The sequence below is a fragment of the Netta rufina genome, assembly GCF_964035555.1.
Source record: "Netta rufina genome assembly, chromosome: Z".
In the NCBI taxonomy this organism is placed as follows: domain Eukaryota; kingdom Metazoa; phylum Chordata; class Aves; order Anseriformes; family Anatidae; genus Netta; species Netta rufina.
Window position 1 is genome coordinate 57,153,214 of NC_140126.1, and position 21,614 is coordinate 57,174,827.

At 39.3% G+C, this 21,614-nt stretch overlaps 1 protein-coding gene across 1 annotated transcript in view; it reads left to right on the forward strand.

The window, feature by feature from the left end:
* The window catches only part of CAMK4 (calcium/calmodulin dependent protein kinase IV), a gene marked incomplete at both ends in the record, with an annotated part of 157,510 nt that extends 135,896 nt beyond the window's left edge, over window positions 1-21,614 (forward strand). The window contains 6 exons of the mRNA XM_084305542.1: window positions 6,675-6,765; window positions 8,295-8,369; window positions 12,378-12,453; window positions 17,277-17,403; window positions 18,297-18,449; window positions 21,450-21,614. Coding sequence (XP_084161668.1) covers window positions 6,675-6,765; window positions 8,295-8,369; window positions 12,378-12,453; window positions 17,277-17,403; window positions 18,297-18,449; window positions 21,450-21,614 — 687 coding nt within the window. The remainder of the gene's footprint in view (window positions 1-6,674; window positions 6,766-8,294; window positions 8,370-12,377; window positions 12,454-17,276; window positions 17,404-18,296; window positions 18,450-21,449) is intronic.

The following is a 21,614-nucleotide window of genomic DNA, read 5'->3' on the forward strand; positions in this document are numbered from 1 at the left end:
CAGAGTGATAAAATGTAAGCCTAGAATAAGAAAAGACTAGGTTAGAGATCCTTCAAATCATTTAGACCTTTTTTTAATTGGCTGCACCTGGTGACCTCCTTACTACAATCTTTAAAGAATGAGCTTCTTGAGTCTGAAACAGATTAAACAGTTAACCATTATTTCTCCTAGAGGAGAGGCAGAGAACCATATATAGGTAGTACACATTTCAAGAGGAAGGAAGGGAAGAATTATAGGCCAGCTGGCTTGGTTCTACTTCCCAGAAAATAATCCATGGTAAATAATGAACAAATGAACATTAGGCACCTGAGAAATAACAGAACATGGAGATCATCAGTAAGGCAAGTTTTTTCTTAGGATCAAGTCATGCCAGATTAGTCTAATTTTTTCTCAAGCAGTGTAAGAGGCATTATTAATAGGGGAGGAACAGGGGATATCATGCATACTCAACATGAATAGAGCTTTTAGCATTTTTTTCACCTGCCAATCTCAGGGTAAATTAGGGAAATGTGGTTACAATGCTGTGATTTTAAGCTGGATGGAGTTTAGACCAGCTACATGTACCAAGGGAGTGCTAACAGTGTATCTAGAGTTACAAGAGCAGAGGTGCAAGAAAAAAATCTTCTTGGGTTTGCCTCTTTCACTGCTTTTGTTGGCAGCCCTGGATGACAGAATATAAAGTACACTGATGAAAATATTGAACACCATAAAATTGGGAAAGGCTGCAAGTATGTCAGAGACTAGGATTCCAAAAAAAAAAAAAAAAAAAAAGAAAAAGAAAAACCTTTAGTAAAATTCAATGTCTCTTCTGTACTGCCAATGACAAAATTGTACCTGAACTTGACTAGTCAACAGTAAAACCTAAGAGTGTGATCAAAAAAGAAAGGACCAGGAGGTTACACTGGATCAAAAGGCAAACAGGAGTCAGATATGTTGCAGAAAAAGGCAAATACTGTTATGAATACATCCTGTAAAATTTGTCAGGCCACAAATGGAATACATATTTACATTTTGAACACATTGATGCAAGTCAAAACAGCCTGGAGAAGAGCAACAAGAAGGATCATGAACCTAGAAAAGGTGGTCTGTAAGAAAAGACTAAATCTTTTAGTCTTATGAGGGAAGCTTGGTCTTGTGCATGCTAAGTACACAAAAGACCTTTGGAAAAAAGTGGGGGTGGGGGGGAGAGGGAGGGGGGAGGAGGAGGAAGACATATGCCTTCTTCATTTATGGTATGTAAGAAGCAAAGTAATAGAAGTAATAGTGCTTCATCTGCTCCCATTGCAATCCAGATAAGTCACAGGTCAAGACAGCACAGCCTTGAAATAAATTGCTCGGGGAGGTTGCAGAGTCACTGGTATCAGAGATCTTTAAGTATAAATTGGACAAACAACTGTTGCAGATGTAATTCATTCTGTCTAGGAGCATGGAGAGGAGTAGATCATTCAGGCTGATTTCAGCCCTACTTTTGTACAGTTCTCTGTAATAGGTACCATAAATAAAACTAAGAAAAAAGGCCAGAATTTTAAGCAGTCTTCATTCATCCTTTTGTCATAAAATCTTTAAAGTTAGATAGGAACCTTAATTATTAAAGGATTAAACAAACAGAAAAGGAAACTGTCATGGAGCAATTAGAAAGAAGCTTCTGAAAAGGAAAAAAGGCAAAAAAAATCTTTCTTCTGTAGTCACAATTACAGTCATGACAATTGTTCAGTCAAGAGCTGCTGTTGTATGCCATGGGAATACAGGCCAAGGTGAAGGCTGCCTTTATTTAAAATGGTGATTCTTTTAGAAAAGTCTCTGTGTACTGTTCCCAACTAGTGTCTTGCTGAGTTTGTCCTCAAGTTTTTTCAAAGAGTAGTAAGACTATCACACTCAATTTTGCTAGAATACATTTGTCCTTGATTATCTGAGATGCTATACAGTGATAAAGCAGTAGCCTGCTGTGTGCCTGAAGCATATACAGTTCACCTGCCTGGCCAACTTACATCTCCTTGTCTTCAGAGGATGTGTAAGACCCTGTGTTTAGCAAATATAGTTTTGTCACTATGTATTTTACTTTATTTGATTTCATTTGCATTTACATTCACTCATTTAATATATACTGACACACCGTTCCAGGTCTCTGTTGTTTCTAGTTTCCATTTTATTTTTTTCTTGTTCATTTTCTTTCACTAAGTGGAACAGCCATTCCTTATAAGGAACGCTCCTTAAAATCAGTACTGCCTTGCAAGTGTCTTTGCTGTTGAAAAAAAAAAAAAAAAAAAGAGAGAGAGAGAGAGAGAGAGAAACAGGTACAGGTACATGAGTACATGAGAAGGCATAATTAATCTTCCCTGTGCCACTGGCCAACTCAGCTGGTCTGATGAAACCACCGTACATGAAGAAGACTCCTTCCACAAGGCTTCTTCCACAGGTCTTGCTCTGATATTCTGTGGTGGCCTCTCTTCCATCTACATCTCATCAGGCCAGACCAAAGGCTGTTATTCTATCAGTGAATATAACATTTGATACATAGATGTTACAGGACATAACCAGATTTACATGTAAATATACCCATGTAATGTTGCCATGGAAATATAACACTATGATGTAAAAATAAATTTTCTGTATCCACCTTATTTCACTAACACAAATAAGCAAAGCTGCAATCAGACAACTGCTATGCCCATATTTTCTTCTAGTGTATTACCTACTGAAAACCAGAAGAAAGTGAATATAGGACCTTTTTAGCTACTGAAGGAATCTCTCTTCATGTTATAATCACATTTTATATGCCTGCTATGCTAAATTGTTGTACAGCACTCTGCAGCTAAAAACTCTTCATCTATCCATAGAAAGCAAATGTTTTTCACGTTTCATCTGCATTTTACAGGTGGGGAAAATTATGTAACTCAGCAAAGCTTAGATCATAAAGAGAGTCAGTATCACCTCTTCTGACTAGATACTTAGGCCATGATCTTCACTTTTAATCAAGTTATTTAGCCATTGAGAGGCATAACATTCAAACAGTAAAGCACTGGTTAACTATTCTTCTAGTATGAGAGTATGTCATGCCCAAAGCTATACTCTGAAGTGGGAGACAGAAACAATTATCTTTGAACTTATGCTGCAGAGGCACTGCCTGTAAAGGAAACTTCTATTCATTAAAATCAATATGTAAGAAGTAAAGTGAAGAGAAACCAAAATAAAGTATATATAAATTGAAAGAGGTGCTATACAAAGAAAATTATGCTAATTAAACTAAATCAATTTCTAATTAGATAAAAAAAAAAAAAAAAAAATCAGTAAAAATTTCTAACAGTAAAGCTCAGAATACTGTTCACTTTCATCAAAGGCAATGTAATTACCAAGTAGTCTTCAATACCAGGAGCCACTGTGTTATGTGATGCTGCAGAGTTGGTGGCTATGCTCTCTTCACTTTGCCTATTGGGTCTGAAGAAAACTAGCAAAAAAAGCCCAGGGTTGATTAGGTTTGGTAAATGTCAGGTTGATGATTGGATGCATCTCTTCAATACCTAAAGGGATAGGGAATCTACCACCTCCCTGAGGAGCCTGACCTGAGGAGCCTTTCTTCTGTGAAGAAATTCTTCCTAACATCCAATTTAAACCCCTCCCGAAACAATTTGAGACCATTTCCTCCCCTTTTATCAGTTGTCAAAGAAGAAGAAAGACCGACATCCTCCTCCTTGCTTCAGCCTTCTTTCAGGTGGTTATAGGGAGGGATGAGATCTCTCCTTAGCCTCCTTTTCTCCAGTCTAAACTACCTGGTCTAAACTACCTGGTCTAAACTCTCCAGTCTAAACTACCTCAGTTCCCTCAACTTCTCCTCATGAATCTTGTCTTCTCATCTCCTCATCATCTTTTTTGTTCTTTGCACACAAACGGAAAGGGGAAAAGTAAGGCCACTGGCTGGTCTGGAAACCTCCAGTAACAAGGCTGTTGGGAGACAGGTACATCTTAAAGAACTCCAGTGAGAAACCGCTCACCTCCATAAGGATAGCTGATACTTTTGTGTTGTTGAAGAATGGGCTTTCTTCATCAGTGAAAATACTGTGTTGTTGTTGTTGTTGTTGTTGTTATTGCAGTCCATTTGTCCCTTTTTCAATAGGTTTACAATGTAACTGTTGACTCTATAGGCTCATGTCAATAAAATTTGACAGAAGGCAAGGTCTAAAAGACACGAGATGCCAACAAGATATCTGTTAAACATACGACTTGGCAGTTTGAGGGAGCCCCAGCTGTATGCAGTACTTCTGCCAGTAACTGAGAGACAGCGGCAGGCTGGTGAGCCAGCATACCTGTGGGTCTTGGCTAGTCTGAGCACCTCATCCTGTGCCCAGTCAAGCAAAAGAAACCACGGAAGAGAGAGGACAAAACAGAGGGGACTGAGATCAGGGATTGTAGCAAACATGAAAGGATCTACATTTCCACATGGAGAGGGCAGAGGAGGTGAGGGTATTAGTGAGGGTTGGGTGGGGAGGGGTGTAGGAGATGTTGGGAGATAAGGTGAGGTGTGGTGGAGGGGATAGAGAGGGCAATGAATGTAGCAAGACATTGATTTGAGGGAATTCACACATCTGTTGCACTCCCACCTGCATCCTGTGAGTTTTCTTCATATGGTGGGCTGGATAGAGGAGGTGATTTTCCTTATGGATCTTACAGATGTATAATGAAAAGGATTTCATGGTGCAAATTCAGTACAAATCTGTCAAGAAATCAATAAGTCATGAAATGCAAACGCAGTTAGCAGGCATAGTTGTTTACAGTTCTTGAAGTATGTGAGAAGGAGTCCTGTGAGCCTGGCTCACTTCATGACTTAACACAGGAAAAGTTGAACAGCTTTTCCACTGCTTTTCCCAAATTTCGCTCTCACAAAAATGGACTTTTTAGAAGAGAAGAAAATTTTGATATTTTCAGCCTTAAACCATAAAATGTTTTTAAGTTACAGGCCTGTGTAAAAAATGACCTGCTAAAAGACATTCTGCAAACTTGGCTGGATCATTTCTCTGCACAAATTTGTTCTAAACTTTTCCATGTGAAAGAGTTGGAAGTGTCTGCTTTCCACTGAGTGGTTGCAAGATATCTGTTCCTTCTCTCTCCTACAGCTTCAACTAAACTGATTTGCAGCGTGTGAATACAGATCAGTTCAGAAATCTTTCTGTCCACTGCAGTGTAGGACACTACCTGTTTCCACTACCTCTGCATGTCAGACACATTAGTGGTATAAACTGTGGTAGCCTCTTTGTTGCAGTTATGTCTTCACTGGAAGATAAATATGTATTTTTATCCAGGTTAGATGTGATTATGTGCATCCATGCAGATATGACCACAATAAACAACGTAGCAGAGTGCAATATAACTAATTAGCCATCTCATTGTAGAAAACACAGGTGGGACGAGCACTTAGATTCCACTGTGAAATAAATTAGATTATAGTATTTGGCCTATCTCCACTAGCAATATCATGATAAATACTGATACTTTATGATTTTAGAGGAAGTCAACAAAATATATTTATTGCACTGTAAGAAACACTCTTACAAAGCATTCAATGTCAGTAAAATGATGCTTATGGAAAGAGCTATATATTCATACTTAATGTCATTTAATCACTGGCAACTTTTCAAACTTTTGATGCACAGTTCATCTCAGATGCTAACTCAAGTGAACACTGTAACTGTACTTTCCAAACAAATGTTCAACAATTTGCTATTTGCTGCATAGTAGTGCACACACTATATTTGTTTTTTTTTTTTCTTTTTTTCTTTTTTTCTTTTTTCTATAGTCAAAACGTATCTGAGAGGTTCTACTAAATTGTAGACCAGGAAGTTTTCAAATAAGATAGATACTCTGAGTTTTCCCTTAAGCATCGTATTTCCAAGGTTTTAGAGACTTCAGCTGGAGAAAGAAAATAAGAAAAGAAAGAAAATCAAGAAATACAGAATTTGTTTCACTAGTTTATCATTTTTATGCCTTTTTTCATTGTTCATCCCTAGCAATGTAGAAAGTTCCCATATGTATGCCAGAAGTGCTTCCTTCTGTTATGGCAAGGCAAGGACAACATCTATACAGGAGTTTAGTGAAGAGTGAATTCACACGTACTGTACAAGCTTCACCAAGACAGCTGGAAATCCGTGCACCTACAACTGTGTGGTATTAAAACCTTTTAGAAGTCTTGGTCAGGAGACCATAAGGATTTTGTAGTTGACAGAATACACGTGCTACATTTTTTCTTTTCAAGGTTTTCTATTTAATACATGTAGTTTAATAGTTATATGACTTTTTTTTATTATCTCTTAGAATGTTGTAATATGCAGAAGCTGCCTTTCTCTGAGGCAGACTTCTGTATCTCAGCATCTATTAGATTACTTTCTAGGAGTTACCACTATTAAAAGGTCAGCAACATTTTCTGAGAAGCTTTTCTTCTCAAATGGACATGATGCCATCTTTGCCTTCCCAATTTTCATTTTCCTATCCAGATCTCAATATGTATCTAAGGGTTCTGTGCTGAGCAAGTTTGCATAAAAAAGCTGATGAAAGTTAGTTAGCTGACTTTGTGTCACATAGGTAGCAGTCAATGAACTGCTGCTATATATTATTAGGAAGTTGTTAACTCGTACTTGACTGTAATCTTACACTGTGGTAAATGTTTTGACATTCTCTCTTTATAGTACCTGCATGCAAATGGGATTGTGCACCGTGACTTGAAGCCAGAAAATCTACTCTATGCAACACCAGCACCAGATGCACCACTGAAAATAGGTAAGCACCATCAAATAGTTGCTTCCCTAATTCCTTTGTACCAGTAGTATGTGTTAACTATATATACTTCTCACTGTTACTTTATTCTAATCTAACGCTAATACTCAGATGCACGGCATATTTCTTCCTCAGCAGCATGGTTGTGCATGGTATTTTAAAAACAAACACAAAGCTAGCCTCTTGTCCTGGGAAATTTACAGCTAAAACCATACAGAAAGTGGCAGATGATAAAGAGTGTGGGAGGAACAAGATGGATCATGAGATTAGCATACAGACGTACTTCTCTGTCTCTGTTCTGTTAAACTAGTATTTTAAAGGAAAAGATTCATTGAGGGGTGAGGAGATGGAGGTGAGGTCAGGCTCTCCTGAGCGGGGGTGTGTTAAGCCAATACCCTCAGGAGCAGCAGCCACTTGCCTAGAGCCTGACCTTCAAAGCTAGTTATGCCCAGCTCTTGTTGGAGCAAAGAGGAACTCTGAAGAAGCCTGTAGTGTGGTGTTGTGTTGTACTATGCTGTGCTGTACTGTTTTGTGTTGTGTTGTGTTCTGTTGTGCTCTGTTGTGTTCAGCTATGGGCAGCTGCTGGGCTAGGTCATACGGAGCAGTGAAGTACCCCCTGGTGGAAAGTGGGCTGTGTCAGTTCAGATGTGTTAAGCAGGAAAAGGACTGATTTGTACATACTAAAAGAAAAACAACAAAAACCCTGAGCCTTCTGCTCTCTTCTTCTTAAAGAAACAGAGCTCTGCCATGCACCCAGCAGGTGATACTCCAAGTGTGCTGTGCTCCTGAACTGCAATCAGTTTAGAAATACCACCTCATGCTGCCTTGACAGGGAGCATGTGAAGTGAGGAAGTGAAGGAAGCAAGGAATGAAAGTGTTGCCATGTTCATCACGGGTTTCAAGGATCCAGATTTCCAAGAACTATTTGCAAGCACTTTCATACACATTTCTAGGAAAGTCTTGCATCTCCGGATCATAGTATCCTGATTTACATTCTGTCCTCGTTCTTATCTTTCCTGGAAAGGCTCTGATAATGTAATAGTTTAATGCAGCCTTGGTGTGGTGGCCAGAGTGGTGTAAGGGCTTCTATAGCATTTGCCCAAAGAGGAGCACTACTAGGGATGCCCTCACCTCCATTCTCAGCTCACCTTCCCTCTTCTTCCCCAGAGGCCAGCCTGTGCCCAGCATTGCTACCATACCAGTGAGTAGCAAATTAGATAAAATTGAAGTGAGACAAAGGTACAGCTTTTTAAAATGCATTTCTGTATCACTGATTTTGTGCCCTCAGGCATCTCATTGCATTGGGTGTATGCAGTCTTCAGGATACACAAGTTAAATTTGGGTCAGTCAGGAGCCAGGAAAACCCATTTGTACAGACAAATTTTAGTTCTGGATTGCAGTCTGGGTAGATTCCTAAAATTGGCCCTCATCTCTGGAAATGACAGTACTGTTCATTTAACTACATATACAATGTGAGAAAAGTGATTTTACAAGGAAATGAAAATGCTAACATTTATAAAAAATCTTAACAGCTGATTTTGGACTTTCCAAGATTGTGGAAGATCAGGTGACCATGAAGACAGTTTGCGGAACTCCAGGGTACTGTGGTATGTTGCTTTGTTATTTACATGATGATGGATTTAATGTGAGGATGTTACATTTTTTCTTTCCAGCCTGCCTTCAAAGGAGAGGTATTCATATTGTCCACCTTAATCAAATCTACTAAGCTTAATCAAAACATATGTTTTGGTGCAAGTCCATTATTTGCATGGCAATAAGTCCAAACATCATAAAAATACTGAAATTACTAAAATAATACTGGAGAGGCATCAGCAGAAATTTGGGGCTTGGAAGGCTTAATGGAAAACTTTAAAAATGTATAGAAGTTACAAATATTTGAATAATAACTATAGTGAATTTATCTTAAAATAATACTTTCTTAACACAGAGGAAATCAAAGTATTCTTTATAGCATGCTCATAATTTAACCCCCTAAATCCAAAGCATTTAAGTAAACACATGGTTTTAAATGCACGCTTTACTTGGAATATTCTGGTCCATGCTGGATTGGGACCCATATAACAGAGGACTACAGGTGTAGTATCGGTGCTGAAAGGAGCCTTGCAGACTGTCCAGCAACTTTCAGCAGTGCATCCTGTGCACCCTGCTGGGCTCCCTGTTCAGCATCTTTATGCACAGCTGCACTTCTGGTGGAGAAGAGAGGAGAAGCTTGCCTGGACTCTTGGGGCCACCAAATGCAGCAGAACTAGATCCTGCACTGCCAGAACATGCAAAAGAAGGAGGCCCCATGTAAAAGAGGATTGCAGCTGCCTCTGCAGTCTGCTCACCTTTCACTGCAAGGCACTTCTGCGTGAGGAAAGAAGCTGGTGGTCAAGGAAGTTGGTGATCTTGTTTACCCCGGGGCAAGCTTCCTAGGCTTGGCATGGTGGATGCTCACCCCCAGCAGCCACTGTAATCCTGTGGAGAAATGTATTTCTGGTGTCCTTCATGTACTTCTGGCCCTGAACGGGCTCATATGAGAGGTTGCAACTTCCTAGCAGTGTGCTGGGCTGTAAGCCTCTCAGGTAGTGTTGGACAGAGCTGAGCCAAGCCACATGGAAACTATAAATTTGACATTTGCCTTTTTAACTGTAGAAGCAAAGGAAAGAGAACATGGGAGAAGACGATAAGATTATTGAGCTTATAGCCCAGCTGATAGTGCAGTTCAGGTGACATGTCCATTAGCTTGTATATCTTTCTCAGTCTAGCACACACAGGTGCCAAGAATGATTTGGAGTAGCACTGGGTTCCTATCTGCTTAGCTTCATCAGACTGTACTTTGAATATTGACTATTAATGGTCTTGTCTTCTCTCATGGCTGTTATGTTACAAATGCCATAAAATTATAGATAACATTTAGCCCTTATTATGCCTATTTTTATATACTATTAAAATATTATGATAAGGCTTTTTCACACATAAGAGCCCTCAGAGTAGTGATGGTTGGTGTGAGGGTTGAGGCTGAATGACTGTGTTGAGGAGTGGTGAAAGGAGCTTTGTGCCTGCAGACACAGACCTGCAATCATTGCTTCGTGACCTGAGTTAATCAACCCTGCAGAATTCCTGGTGCTTGGAAGGTAGTAATAAAGCATTACTTTCCACAAATGGAGGAAACCCAGGTGTGATACTGTTGAAACGCCAAATTAAACTATGAATAATTGATAGCCACAGGCTGCCAACTCCCACATCCTGCCCACCCTACTATCAGCAACTTCTCCAGGAAGGACACAGCAAGGAAAACATACAGTTGGAGTGAGGATACTTTGGCATCAAGACTTAGCAGTCCATAGTCCCTGCAACAAGCAAAGGGATGCAGAAGACTGAAAGAAAGATGGTAACAAGGAACTTAGCCTGTTGAGACATTGTTCTTTGAATGAACTTAACAAGAGAGGCATAGGTGATTGCTTACAGTAGCACAGGAAAACAAGGCAATGCAGTGCGGTGATTCATGATCAGTCTGTTACAGCCAACATCTAAATTAACAACACCTCAGTGCAATTCATTTGCCAAAAGCAAACTTTTGAAAGTACACAAACAATCATACAACTGTGTAATCACAGTCTAGACATCAAGGCAGACCTGGATGGATGGATGGATGGATGGATGGATGGATGGATGGATGGATGGATGGATGGATGGATGGATGGATGGATGGATGGATGAAGTGAGGGTGTTGGTGTCTTTGTGGCCATTTTACGGTGGAAAGAGGAGGAAAGTGGAAAAAAGGGCTAAAAGCTTCTTCTGCTCTTATCTGAAGCAAGAAGTCACCCCAAAAAATGTTGTTTGCTTTAGAAGAAACATATCAGCCATCAAAAAGAAAAAACGTCCTGTCTAGTTCATAGCACGTCATCTGGCATTAGCAAATGTGACAAAGGGAACACTGAGTGACACCTCTTTTCTTGGACAATCTGCATGTCTTTCTCTAAGATCATTGGTTGCCTTGCCTCTAGGCTGTTCTGTTAGCTACAGGTTGATCTGAATTCAGACCCATTGGGACCTGGTATCCCTCCTCAAAAACTCACCAGCTCACCATCTGACCTGACAGAAGAATGAAGAGGCAGGGAAAGTTTCCCAGGTGTGAAAGTACTATATGGCAAAACTTGTCTATTAATGTCCTTTGCCTCCTATATTAATGACTTGTAAAAATGCTTAGTATGTTCCTAGTATGATAGATCTTTCAGGTAGGTTGAAGTCTGAGCCAGCTGCCTGGAGGCCCTTAGGGAGTCATGTGTGCTCCGGCTAATGTCTTGTTCTGGGGAACCTCACTCCACAGGGATGTTGCAGCACACAGATATAATGTTTGCTGTCAATAAGATCTGCAGACACTTGGAAGAATTGCTCAGCAGTATCATTTTGATTACTTTGATTATTTTTTCCAACACTAGTTGGCTATGTCTTTTCTGTGTCCAAAAGGTAAGGGAGGGAAGAGTCTTGGTTCCCCCAGTGTCAAGTGCTGGCAATTCCATTTCCTCTGTGGATCTCCTCTGACATTCGCATCCTGCCACTCAGGCACATAGCCCAGGGAGGCTGGCCTGGGTCAGAGGCCTCTCTGGAGGCTGCTTGGAGCTGACAGCCTGGGGACATGAGGTGCTCAGGGTGGGCACATCACAGTATCAGTGTGCAGAAGTGCACATTTTTGGTCACACATGGCAGCAGCAGCTACTGCCTGCAGGGTGAGCCAGGCTGCTCAGCTTTCCTCAAGGTCTGATTGTCAAGCTACTCAGACAAAGGTTGACTCTACCATTTTAGAGCTAGAGTCCCCCAAGAGCACCATTTCTTTCCACCTTCTTTGCCCTGCAGAAGCAGCAATTGCCTAAACGTGTCTTGTTTTTCCTCAGCTAGCTGAGGAGCTGGGAGCTAAGAAAAGACACATTTCTGAGGCAATAGGACCTGCAGTTCCTCAGCTGCAGACAGAGGGATGTAGTCCTCAATTTCCTTGTAATGTAGTGGAGTTTACAAACCAAACTAAAGCATAGGACTACAGTTAAGAAAAAACAAATTAAAAAAAATGAAGGACTGGGGAAGGAAGGGGTAGGCTGTGGGAGGAAAAAAAAGGAAAATCCATATGTGGTCAGAATGGTGGGTTGGAATAAAATATGCCTACCATGTTACACATCAGCATTAGATATATTCATACAATTAAAATACCAAAAATAAAGCCCCAATAAACTACAAAGTAAACCAAATACCAAAGTTGGAATGCCACCTCCTTTGCCACACTGCATCTCCAGTGCTGATGTGGCTATCCCTTTTACTTGTGCAAATCTAACCTAAAAAGCCATCTGACACCAAATTTTACCTCACTGTGTCACTTTGCACTTTATTCTTCCCATGCTTGGACATCACTTCTGTTGCTTTATACTCAGTGGAAGGAATCACTTGTCTAATTAAGGGCTTTAAGGAGCAGGCCCTAAAAATTATCATGTTAATCATAATCATAAGGACGATCTCTTTCAAAGATTCCTGTAAGCATGCACATAGTTTATGTTGACTTTTTTGACTGTTATTTCTGCATTCAAGTTTCATCTTGTTGACAACACTTTTACCGTCTGCAGCACCAGAGATACTACGAGGATGTGCCTATGGCCCTGAGGTGGACATGTGGTCTCTGGGGATTATCACCTACATCCTGTAAGTGCAGGCAGTGCTGTGGGGTGGTATGTAGCTGGTTCCTTTGGTTTAAAATACAGCAACTGCATTTTTTTATGTCATTATATATGGAATATGCTATTGCAAAAAAAAAAAAAGATGCTGAACTTGACTTGTGATGTTCCTAATGTTGTTTAAGGAAGTTAAAAGCTAAAGGAGTGTGGCAAAATATACAGGTGATGTATTTGATGAATATAACACTTCATCATGAATAGCAGCAAGGTTTGTGCAGAACCATGCTGTTAATGTGAATGAACTGCAGTGAAGATGACGAAAGCAAAGAAAAAAAAAAGTCAGTAAGTGTTGTACATTCTTTCCTCTTTCACAGAAACTACAAAATGTACCATTATTCTAAGTAACATCTCAACTTCAGACTGGGCAAAGAGAAGCTAAGGTGAATGCAATAGTTTTGCAGTGCCTCTGAATATTGCCGAAGACATGTTCCTCTGTGTCAGCCACGTATGCTGCAGCAGCTTTTGGCTGCAGACTCAGTTCTGCAGTCTAAGGCTCAGCCCCACCATAGCCAGGAGGCAGGAGACAGCCCTGGACCTTGTCTTCAGATCAGTCTGATTGGTAAAATGATTTCAGTCTGATTGGTAAACTGATTAATGATGAAAAAGAAGTGTTCCACCTCTTACAAAATATCCAGAGATTCAGCTGATAAAGGGCTGTGAGCAATGCAGACCATACGTAAAGAGATGAAATTTCAGCTGTAGACCAAAATTTTCAAAGAGTTGTGTCTAAAGATAAGCACTTACTGCTGCATTTTAATATGGCTAGTCCTAATTCAGTTGGCAAGCACTGCAATTATTTTATGGCATCAATGGAATCTTTCAAAGAAAGAGTTTTGAGAAGGGAAAATTGTGTCCATTGTACTGACACTTCTCTTTATGGGAGAATAAATAACTTCATTTATTCCCTTGCCAACATGGATGCTAAACTGGCTTGTTGTATATGATACTTGTGGGGTGCCTTTAGTAGAAAGAAAGCAGAATTTTGCAGATATACATTAAAAATACAGAATGTTTTCTATATTTAGGCTTTTTTTTTTTCTCCTTCTAAAATTCACTATCTGTCCAGCAAGTACAGTGCATAATAGTACAAATATTTTGTTTCTATATTTTGGAAAGACACAATTATATTTTTTAGGGTTTATAGTAAAGGTACTTGCAATGGTATATAAACACTTTGATGGGAATACCAGAAATCTTCTGTACATCAGCTTCAAATAATTCATTGATCTCCTTTTGTGTCCCTGTAGGAATAATTGGATTCATTATTCCTACAGTATGCCAGAAAATACATGTTTCTAATAATGATGACTTTTGGAGGCCATGCTTTCCATTCTTGTCATGGTTTTGTTGTGATTGTTTTAACTGTTCCTTTAAAAATGTGAATCTTTGTCTAAAGGCATGGTTCAAGTCTGTAGATCACATCTCAAACATTGCCTGCTCTTACACCCAGTGTCCTGATAATGCCAGCTTGGGTACCATCCCACTTACACTTTTATTTCAGCTCATATAGTTCATTTGTGTAAAATTCCAAGGCTGAGTTTGGTAGGAGGGTGGGTCATTTGTGCAGGCAATCATTTCTCATCAGCTCTAGTGCCCACACGAGAGAGATGGAGAGATTTGAGGTTTGCCACAGGGCTGTCACTGAGATTAGGAGAGGTGCCTTTTGTTGTCCCTTTACAAGGATGCATGAATTAAGGCATAGGCTTGCCTACCTATTGAGCAATTGATGAATGGCTTTTCTGCTTGAAGTTGAGAGCTTTCTTTAAGCAGAATTTGCTTTCAAGTGTAGTCAAGCACCAACTGAGAACATAGAGCAAATTCCTATTTTAATATATGAAGTGGTATTTGCTATGTGCAGCCTTTCTAAATCTTCCAGTTGTTCAGGACATGCTCCCAAGCCACATTAAACCTCTGCACTGGTGTAAACAAGCATGTGAGCTCCTGCTGTGCTTCCTCTTCCTGGTCTTCTCCTCATCCTGCACCACTGAAATCCCATTTGACCTTCAGGAACAAGCCAGACAAAAAAAAGGGTACCAGTCTGTTGCACCTGTCTCTTCCATTTAGCCAGTGAATGCAAAGATTTTCAGGTCAACTTTTCTAATAGGTTAGAAGCTGAGACCAGACAGGCTGGCACCTGAACAGTAACTAATTCATTAATCCTGCAGCCTAAAAGACAATGTTGCATGTCCCATCCTCATATTCCAGCAGATGGGATGCAGATATGTTCAATCCAAAAATGTCTTGTTGAATATGCCTCCCCTCCCAACAGAACATATGTAAGAGTTAACTATCATGCTACAGAAGATGTGCATATAAAACTCTGTCTTCTCACTAATACAAAGCTGACTTACCAGGTGACTAAAAAACTTTGACACATACTTGACAGAAAAAATAATTCCTGATGTTAACTGTCATAACTCCAGGGAAGCCACACTTTTAATAACGTAGAGGAGCAGTCCTTTTGTATTCTTGCAACAGGTTAGAAATACTACTGCTCATTCAAGAAGCAGATAGCAGTCAACAAATATGTAGGTTTCATCTGTAGTCAAAATTGCATGGATTTAATTAAAAGTATTTTTTAACAATGGATTTAAAAGTGCAAAAAGCACTGTCTGGTAGTGTATAACTAATTTTTAACCTGACTACATTGAATTTTTTTTATTTAGTTAGTAAATGATTTAAAATGAATCAACATAATGCCATTTTAAATGAAATCAAGAGCAGCCATGCTGGGTTTTAACATTTATCTAATTTGAAATTGCACCTATAGTTTTACTGATCTAACAGGACATGTAGTGAAAAATCTGTCCTCTGAAATGGAAGTTTTTGGAGGGTGAAAGTGTATCTATAGTGATTGTTAGTAAGACAACAGTAGCTAATAGTAGTGAGTAATGATGAAAATATTTTTAGGTGTAAATAGAGAATCACTTAGAAGGCATCCAGCACAGTGAGAGCAAGCCTTAAGGATGGTCTCACTGCATGTAATCAGTTACCTGGTAACCAGAGGCTAATTTTGGCTGAAACAGTTGTGGTCCAAGGACTCGGCTCATCAGAGGTGCTCCCTGGGGAAAGGAACTGACCTGGAACAAGCTCACAAACGGTGCCAGGAGTCAAATGGGGGGAAACGGGCAGGGTAACCATGACTGGCTTTTACCTACCAAAGTACAGTATTTGTAGGCTAGATCCTCATATTATAATCCATCTTTGCCAGACTTGGAGATAAATAGTACACCTGGAATGTGCTCACAGGGCAGGATTTTTCCTCTGCAGCAGTCCAGTGATGCAGCTGTTCAGGCTGCATACCACTCTCTAAAAAACATTTGTTGCTTGAACAGCTGTCTCCTTTTTCAGGAATGTAAGCACACTGACTGACTTTAAAATACAAGAAGTTAACATGCAAGGTTACATTTACTAGATTTGTTGTCATCTTGTTCTTTTCAGTTTGCTATCATCCTCATGTTGCTTGTTGCATTTTCTGGAGACAGAGTAGAAGATAGGCTAGTAGAAGATATAGCTTTTTTGTAGCTCAGAAAACACTGGTTGATTAAGAAATGCACTTTAAAACACCAGATTATGTGTGCAAACATGATTAAAGTGCAATGAAGTGCAAAAATGACATTATATAAGTAGAACCACTTCTATTAGTTTGCCTTCCCCAGGGTCAGCAATGTGGATCTGTCAGGATCTGTATTATTCTATATATTCATAAATACATTCATTAGTGAGGTTACCAAACTTCCTGATAATACTTAGGTTACCCAGGTAAAGATGAAAGCTGCTGATGAAAAGCTGCTAAAGGATTTTGTGTTACTGAGTGCCTAGGTGATAGGATGAAAGAACGTACAGCAATGAACATAATCAAAAAACAGTGCTGACTTGACATAGAAAAGCTTCTAACTTCACAGGCAAAATGAAGGCTAATTCTGTTTTCTCAGGGAGCACATAGAGGGATTCTGATAATTGCTCTCTGAACGTGTTAACTCTCTGCTTGTAAACATTCCAAACAAGCTGGTCTAAGGTCAGGAGTTGCTAGGAAAGTAACGGAGATTAAAATCAAAAGCATTCATCAAAAGTTTTTTAATATGCAAGGCCACAGTGTGGCCATGCTGACTAGCATTTGCACCCACTTCAAAAAGACTCAGAGCTGGAGAATATCTACGGAAGAGGGCAGGAAAGAGCAAAGGCTTCAGGCTGAGCAATGACTAATTGTCATGATCAGCTGTTTGCAGTTTTCCTCCAGAACAATCACAGGGCTTGCTGAATGAAAGCTCCAGAAGCAAACTCCCACCAGGGTGTGCAGCTGGACCTGGTGCACCTGTCTGCAAGATGTGGGTGCAGCAACTTTACAGCAGTTCAGAAAGTAAGGGGAAAAGATCAGATGAAAGAACCAAGGAAGTGTATTTGGTACAAACACATCCATTTCAGCTAAAGAAGTCTGAGAGCCATGAATCACAGTTTTTTCTGCTCCTCCCTAGATGTCTGATTTTAGCTAGTCAGAGGCTGGAATACTTAATGAATGGTCTGACATTTTATGGCTGCCGTTGCGTTACGCTCCTGTATTAATAATTCCAATTACAGGTATGTGACAATGGAAAATAATCACTTTGACCAGCCATTACCAGTATTCGTGAGTTATTACAACCACACTTTGGTTTGCTCTGTCGTAGAAGTTGTGTGCAAAGTTCATGTGCACATCCAGGTCTGTTTTCCAAAGCAGCATACAGACCATGAAGTACCAGGAACTGATGCCAAGTAATGCTTGATGAACTTCTCTTTCTTTTATCCTTGCAGACTCTGTGGCTTTGAACCGTTTTATGATGAAAGGGGAGATCAGTACATGTTTAAGAGAATCCTGAACTGTGAATATGACTTTGTGTCCCCCTGGTGGGATGATGTGTCTCTGAATGCCAAGGATTTAGTAAGTAAAACAAAAACAAGAGTGCAATACCTTTGCTAATACATATTTTATTAGTTTCACTTACACTGGAAAAGAGAATGCATTTTAGGGTGGGGTGAGGGGAAGAACAAGTGGTTAATTAATTGCTTATGTGGCTCCTTGCTTTTCTTCTTATCACTGTTTAATTATGGTGCTGTAAAATATCCCCTGGTAGCCCACTGCTGTAATTTTACAAGTTACTAAGCACTCAAAACCATGGATATTGAAGTCCATCTGTGAACAAAGCCACAGATTGTTGGTGATCAAAACTTCATTCATCTATGCCTGGCTTTCTCTCTCACTCTTGAGATGTTTAATTGTTCTGGTTTTCCAGGGCATCCACCTTCAGAGAATGTAGAAACAGACCCTGTTTCCTGTGCAGTTCTCAAGTCAGAACTGTCAGAACTTCAGAAGAGGAATATAAAAAGATGATAAAAAGTGATGTGTCATCCCCCCCCCCTCCCCCCTCATTTTGCTGACAGCTTTTTTCTGTCTATTTAAACACTTTCTCACACTTTCTCAGTAGGTATATAAATGTAAGGCCTATTTGTGCTGTATTTGTTTATCCAATAAAATACTGGATAGAGTAAATTGGATCCAGGGGTATGTCTGCAGTGCTGTGTTTCCAAAATTTCCCACTCTTTTGTTCAGAGAGGTGCAATTCTCCTTATCACAACAGCAAAAACAGTGGCATAGGTAGCATTAGTTTCAGAGTGGACTAAGAGAGAAATACTTACACAGTACTTTCCACTTCACGTTTACACAAGGTTATGCAGTGACTGAATGAAACACTTGATTTTTGATATGACTGCATGGTCCAATTCTGCACATGGAATAAGGTTAACAGTCTTGTGCATTTTATCTTTGTGATGCAGGTTAAAAAGTTAATTGTTTTAGACCCCAAGAAACGCCTCACAACTCTACAGGCTTTGCAGCACCCATGGGTGACAGGAAAGGCAGCAAATTTTGCACATATGGACAATGCACAAAAGAAACTTCAAGAATTCAATGCCCGGCGTAAACTTAAGGCAAGTCTCTGGACATAGTTTCTGTTTTGGCTGTGAAAGTGTGCAGTAAAATCCATAGCTTACAGGGGCCTTGCAGACTTTCCAGAACAATGTCCATGTGGTGGTATGGAAGCTTTTTATTTAAGATAACTGACGTAGGTGGAAAACTTGAAAATGATTTCATCAGTGTCTGCAAAGAGACAAAAAAATATGAGGTTGACTGAAAACTCTGCACAGACGGAACTGCTGAGAATGTACACAGATTTCCCAAAATCTCTCCCTTCCTTCCTTCCTACATACATGCATGCATGTATATACATCCTGCTTAGTGCTGTTTGCTGCACCCTTGGAGTGCTGACCAGAAAGAACAAAATTCCGAGTACTTTCTTAAGAAGATGTATATCCATAAATCTGGAAAATATTTAGCCTACTGCAGAAGCTTTTGATACCTACAGTAGAAACATACATATATATAACATAGAAATACAAATATAGAGAGATAATATAGAAATACTTATCAATATGAAACAGGAACGTAAGCCATCCCGCTGTATGATTAGAGCCAGCATTTTCGACATCTTGGGCTGTGATTAATAGGCCCAAAATATGTGTTTGCAAGTACCTCTGAGAACAAATGTGGAATTATTTATCTGGAAATTAAGTGTCGTAAGGCAAGACTGCAGGCAGGACCTGCAGTGAGAATTCCATTAGATTTTGTGTCACCACATTGCTCTTTTACAATCTAATCTATTTATCTGCCTTGGTAGGAAGAAGGGAAAAAAAAAATAAGGTGCAAATTGCAGGTGACTGGGCACCTAACTGGTATAATGTCAGGAAAATTCCTTTTTCCCTAGTCCCTTCTTCAGTTGTTCAAGATTTGTGTCTGCTTAGAAGAAACTTCCAGGGCTACTTCAGCAGGGAAATCATTCCCAAGAGCTACTTGGGAAACTGCCTTTGTAGCCCTGGGGAACAAGAGTTAAAAGCATCTTGACTACGAACTTTACAATATCATGCAAAACGAAATTCATGAAGAAATTACCCTTAATTTTGTTTTTGATTATTTTTTTCAGTGTTATTAGGGAACTGTGACAGAGAATTGCTACAGAGCAAAGAAAAAAGTTTTGTCATTTATGAAGTTCTTGGATGTGGTAGATACAATTCAGTGATGCTTTGCCCCTGCAGAACTGGCTAAGCGTGTCTATTAACATTGCTCCCTTCCAAAAGATTTCTGTAACCTTACAGCAGTATTGCTGTGCATTCATTGAAGAAGCTGTATAACATTGTTACATCAAAATGATTTAAGAGCACTGAACAAAGTCATAAAATTCATTATTTCTGAATGAACTGTTACATTCCCTGCCCAGGAGGTCACAAAGAACCATGTGCCCTTTTTGCATGTTTTGGTCTTAATTCTCTCTATAGTCTTACAACTTTGACCACTAGCTTGATTTTTCGATGTTCAGTTTATTTAGACCAATTTAGTCAACAAATTTGTACCTCTGTGTTTAAAAGCTGTTGCTTTTTATGAATTTATTTCTTCATTGCTTTTCCATCAAAGGCTAAATGACCGATTCTGTAATTATTAATTAAAAGTAATTTATTAAAGTTTGCAGTTATTGTACAGTTTTAGTTTTATACCTACATGCATATAAAACAACCCGTAAATTTGTAGATAATTAATTCTTGTTCATGAAAACAAGAACGAAGAAGAAAAACAGGCAGTGAATAAAAACTATTTGTTTTGTTAATATTATAAGAATAATATAAAATTACACTCTCTGTCCCAGCATACAAGACCAGTTACAGACTTTTCTTTAAATAAAGGAATATGTTACATAATAATTCTAAAGCTCTCAGTGATTATATTTTTTTAATGGATTTGTTGATTTTTTTCATAAATATTTACATGCCTAGTGAGAGTAAAGGACATTAAAAGTATCTTTATGCATTCAAATATCAAGAGGCTTGTTCTGTTTGTAACCTGTTTTCTGAAATGCTCTCGCCATTTAATATAGATACCTGTGATTTTCCTTTAAGAGGTCTAGACTCCCACCTTCAAAATTCTTGCCACTTTTATTCACTCATTTTGACTTCATATTCTGATGATGATTCTTCACTGACGCCAACTCTTATATAACCTGTTTTTTCATTAGTATCTTTTTTTGTCTGTTTGAATGGTTGTTGTTGTTTTGTTTGTTTGTTTGTTCTTTATTTTTTTTTCACATGGTCACCTCTACAAAACCATCCACAAATACATATAAACCTTCTCATCCCTTCCTGCAGACCCACGTTCGTGATGCTTATGCAAACAGCCACCTAGGTCAACAAGAGCTAGAGTTGTCATACACAAAGATAGTATTTCTTCTTTCTTTCTATGTTTTTTGTTTGGTTTTGTTTTGGTTTGTTTTTGTTTTTGTTTTTCTGGTAATAAAGGCAAGGGCTAAGAAAACTGCCTTTATATGCGTCCTCCCTTTTTGATGTTTTTGACATTTTATACGCTATGAGAGCCTGTCCCAAAAATTTACTTCTTTGTATATGTGTCTGTAAATATATATAGGTGTGTATACCTATATATGTGTGCATATGTGTATATATAGCCCTATGGACAGTTGCCCATATGCCATCCACTGGTGTGCTTGGCATATACAGTAGTGATAAATATTGTTTCCCTTGAGTAATCAATGGTAATTCATTTATTGGTAAGATGGAAAAGAACTCTGTTTTTGCCATCTAACTTCAGAGCAGCAGGTCTGAAGTTTTTAAAAATAATGCCACATGTGCAGATGAAATAAAATTCCTGTTCACGTTGGTGAACTTTGTAACCTTATGAAAGCAGCTCTTTTAAACCTCAGTCCAGTATTTCAAATGCCCTTCTAAATCTGACTGAGCTCATGCAGGTATCTGGATGACATTACCATGAACAGCAAGCACCATAATGTTCCCCAGCACAGTGATGCTAAGGCTGTAGTGCTGGCAGGCTGTGTCCTTTAAGGAATGATTGTTTGATCCTCTCTTTCTCAGGCTGCAGTAAAAGCAGTTGTGGCATCGACTCGCCTTGGCAGCGCCAGCAGTCATAGCACTCATGACAGCAACAAGCCCAGCCGTAACCCATCTCCTGTCCACGATGGCAAACCTGAAGAGAAACCCACTCAGGAAGCAGAAGCAGCTCCAGAAGAAATGTCTTAG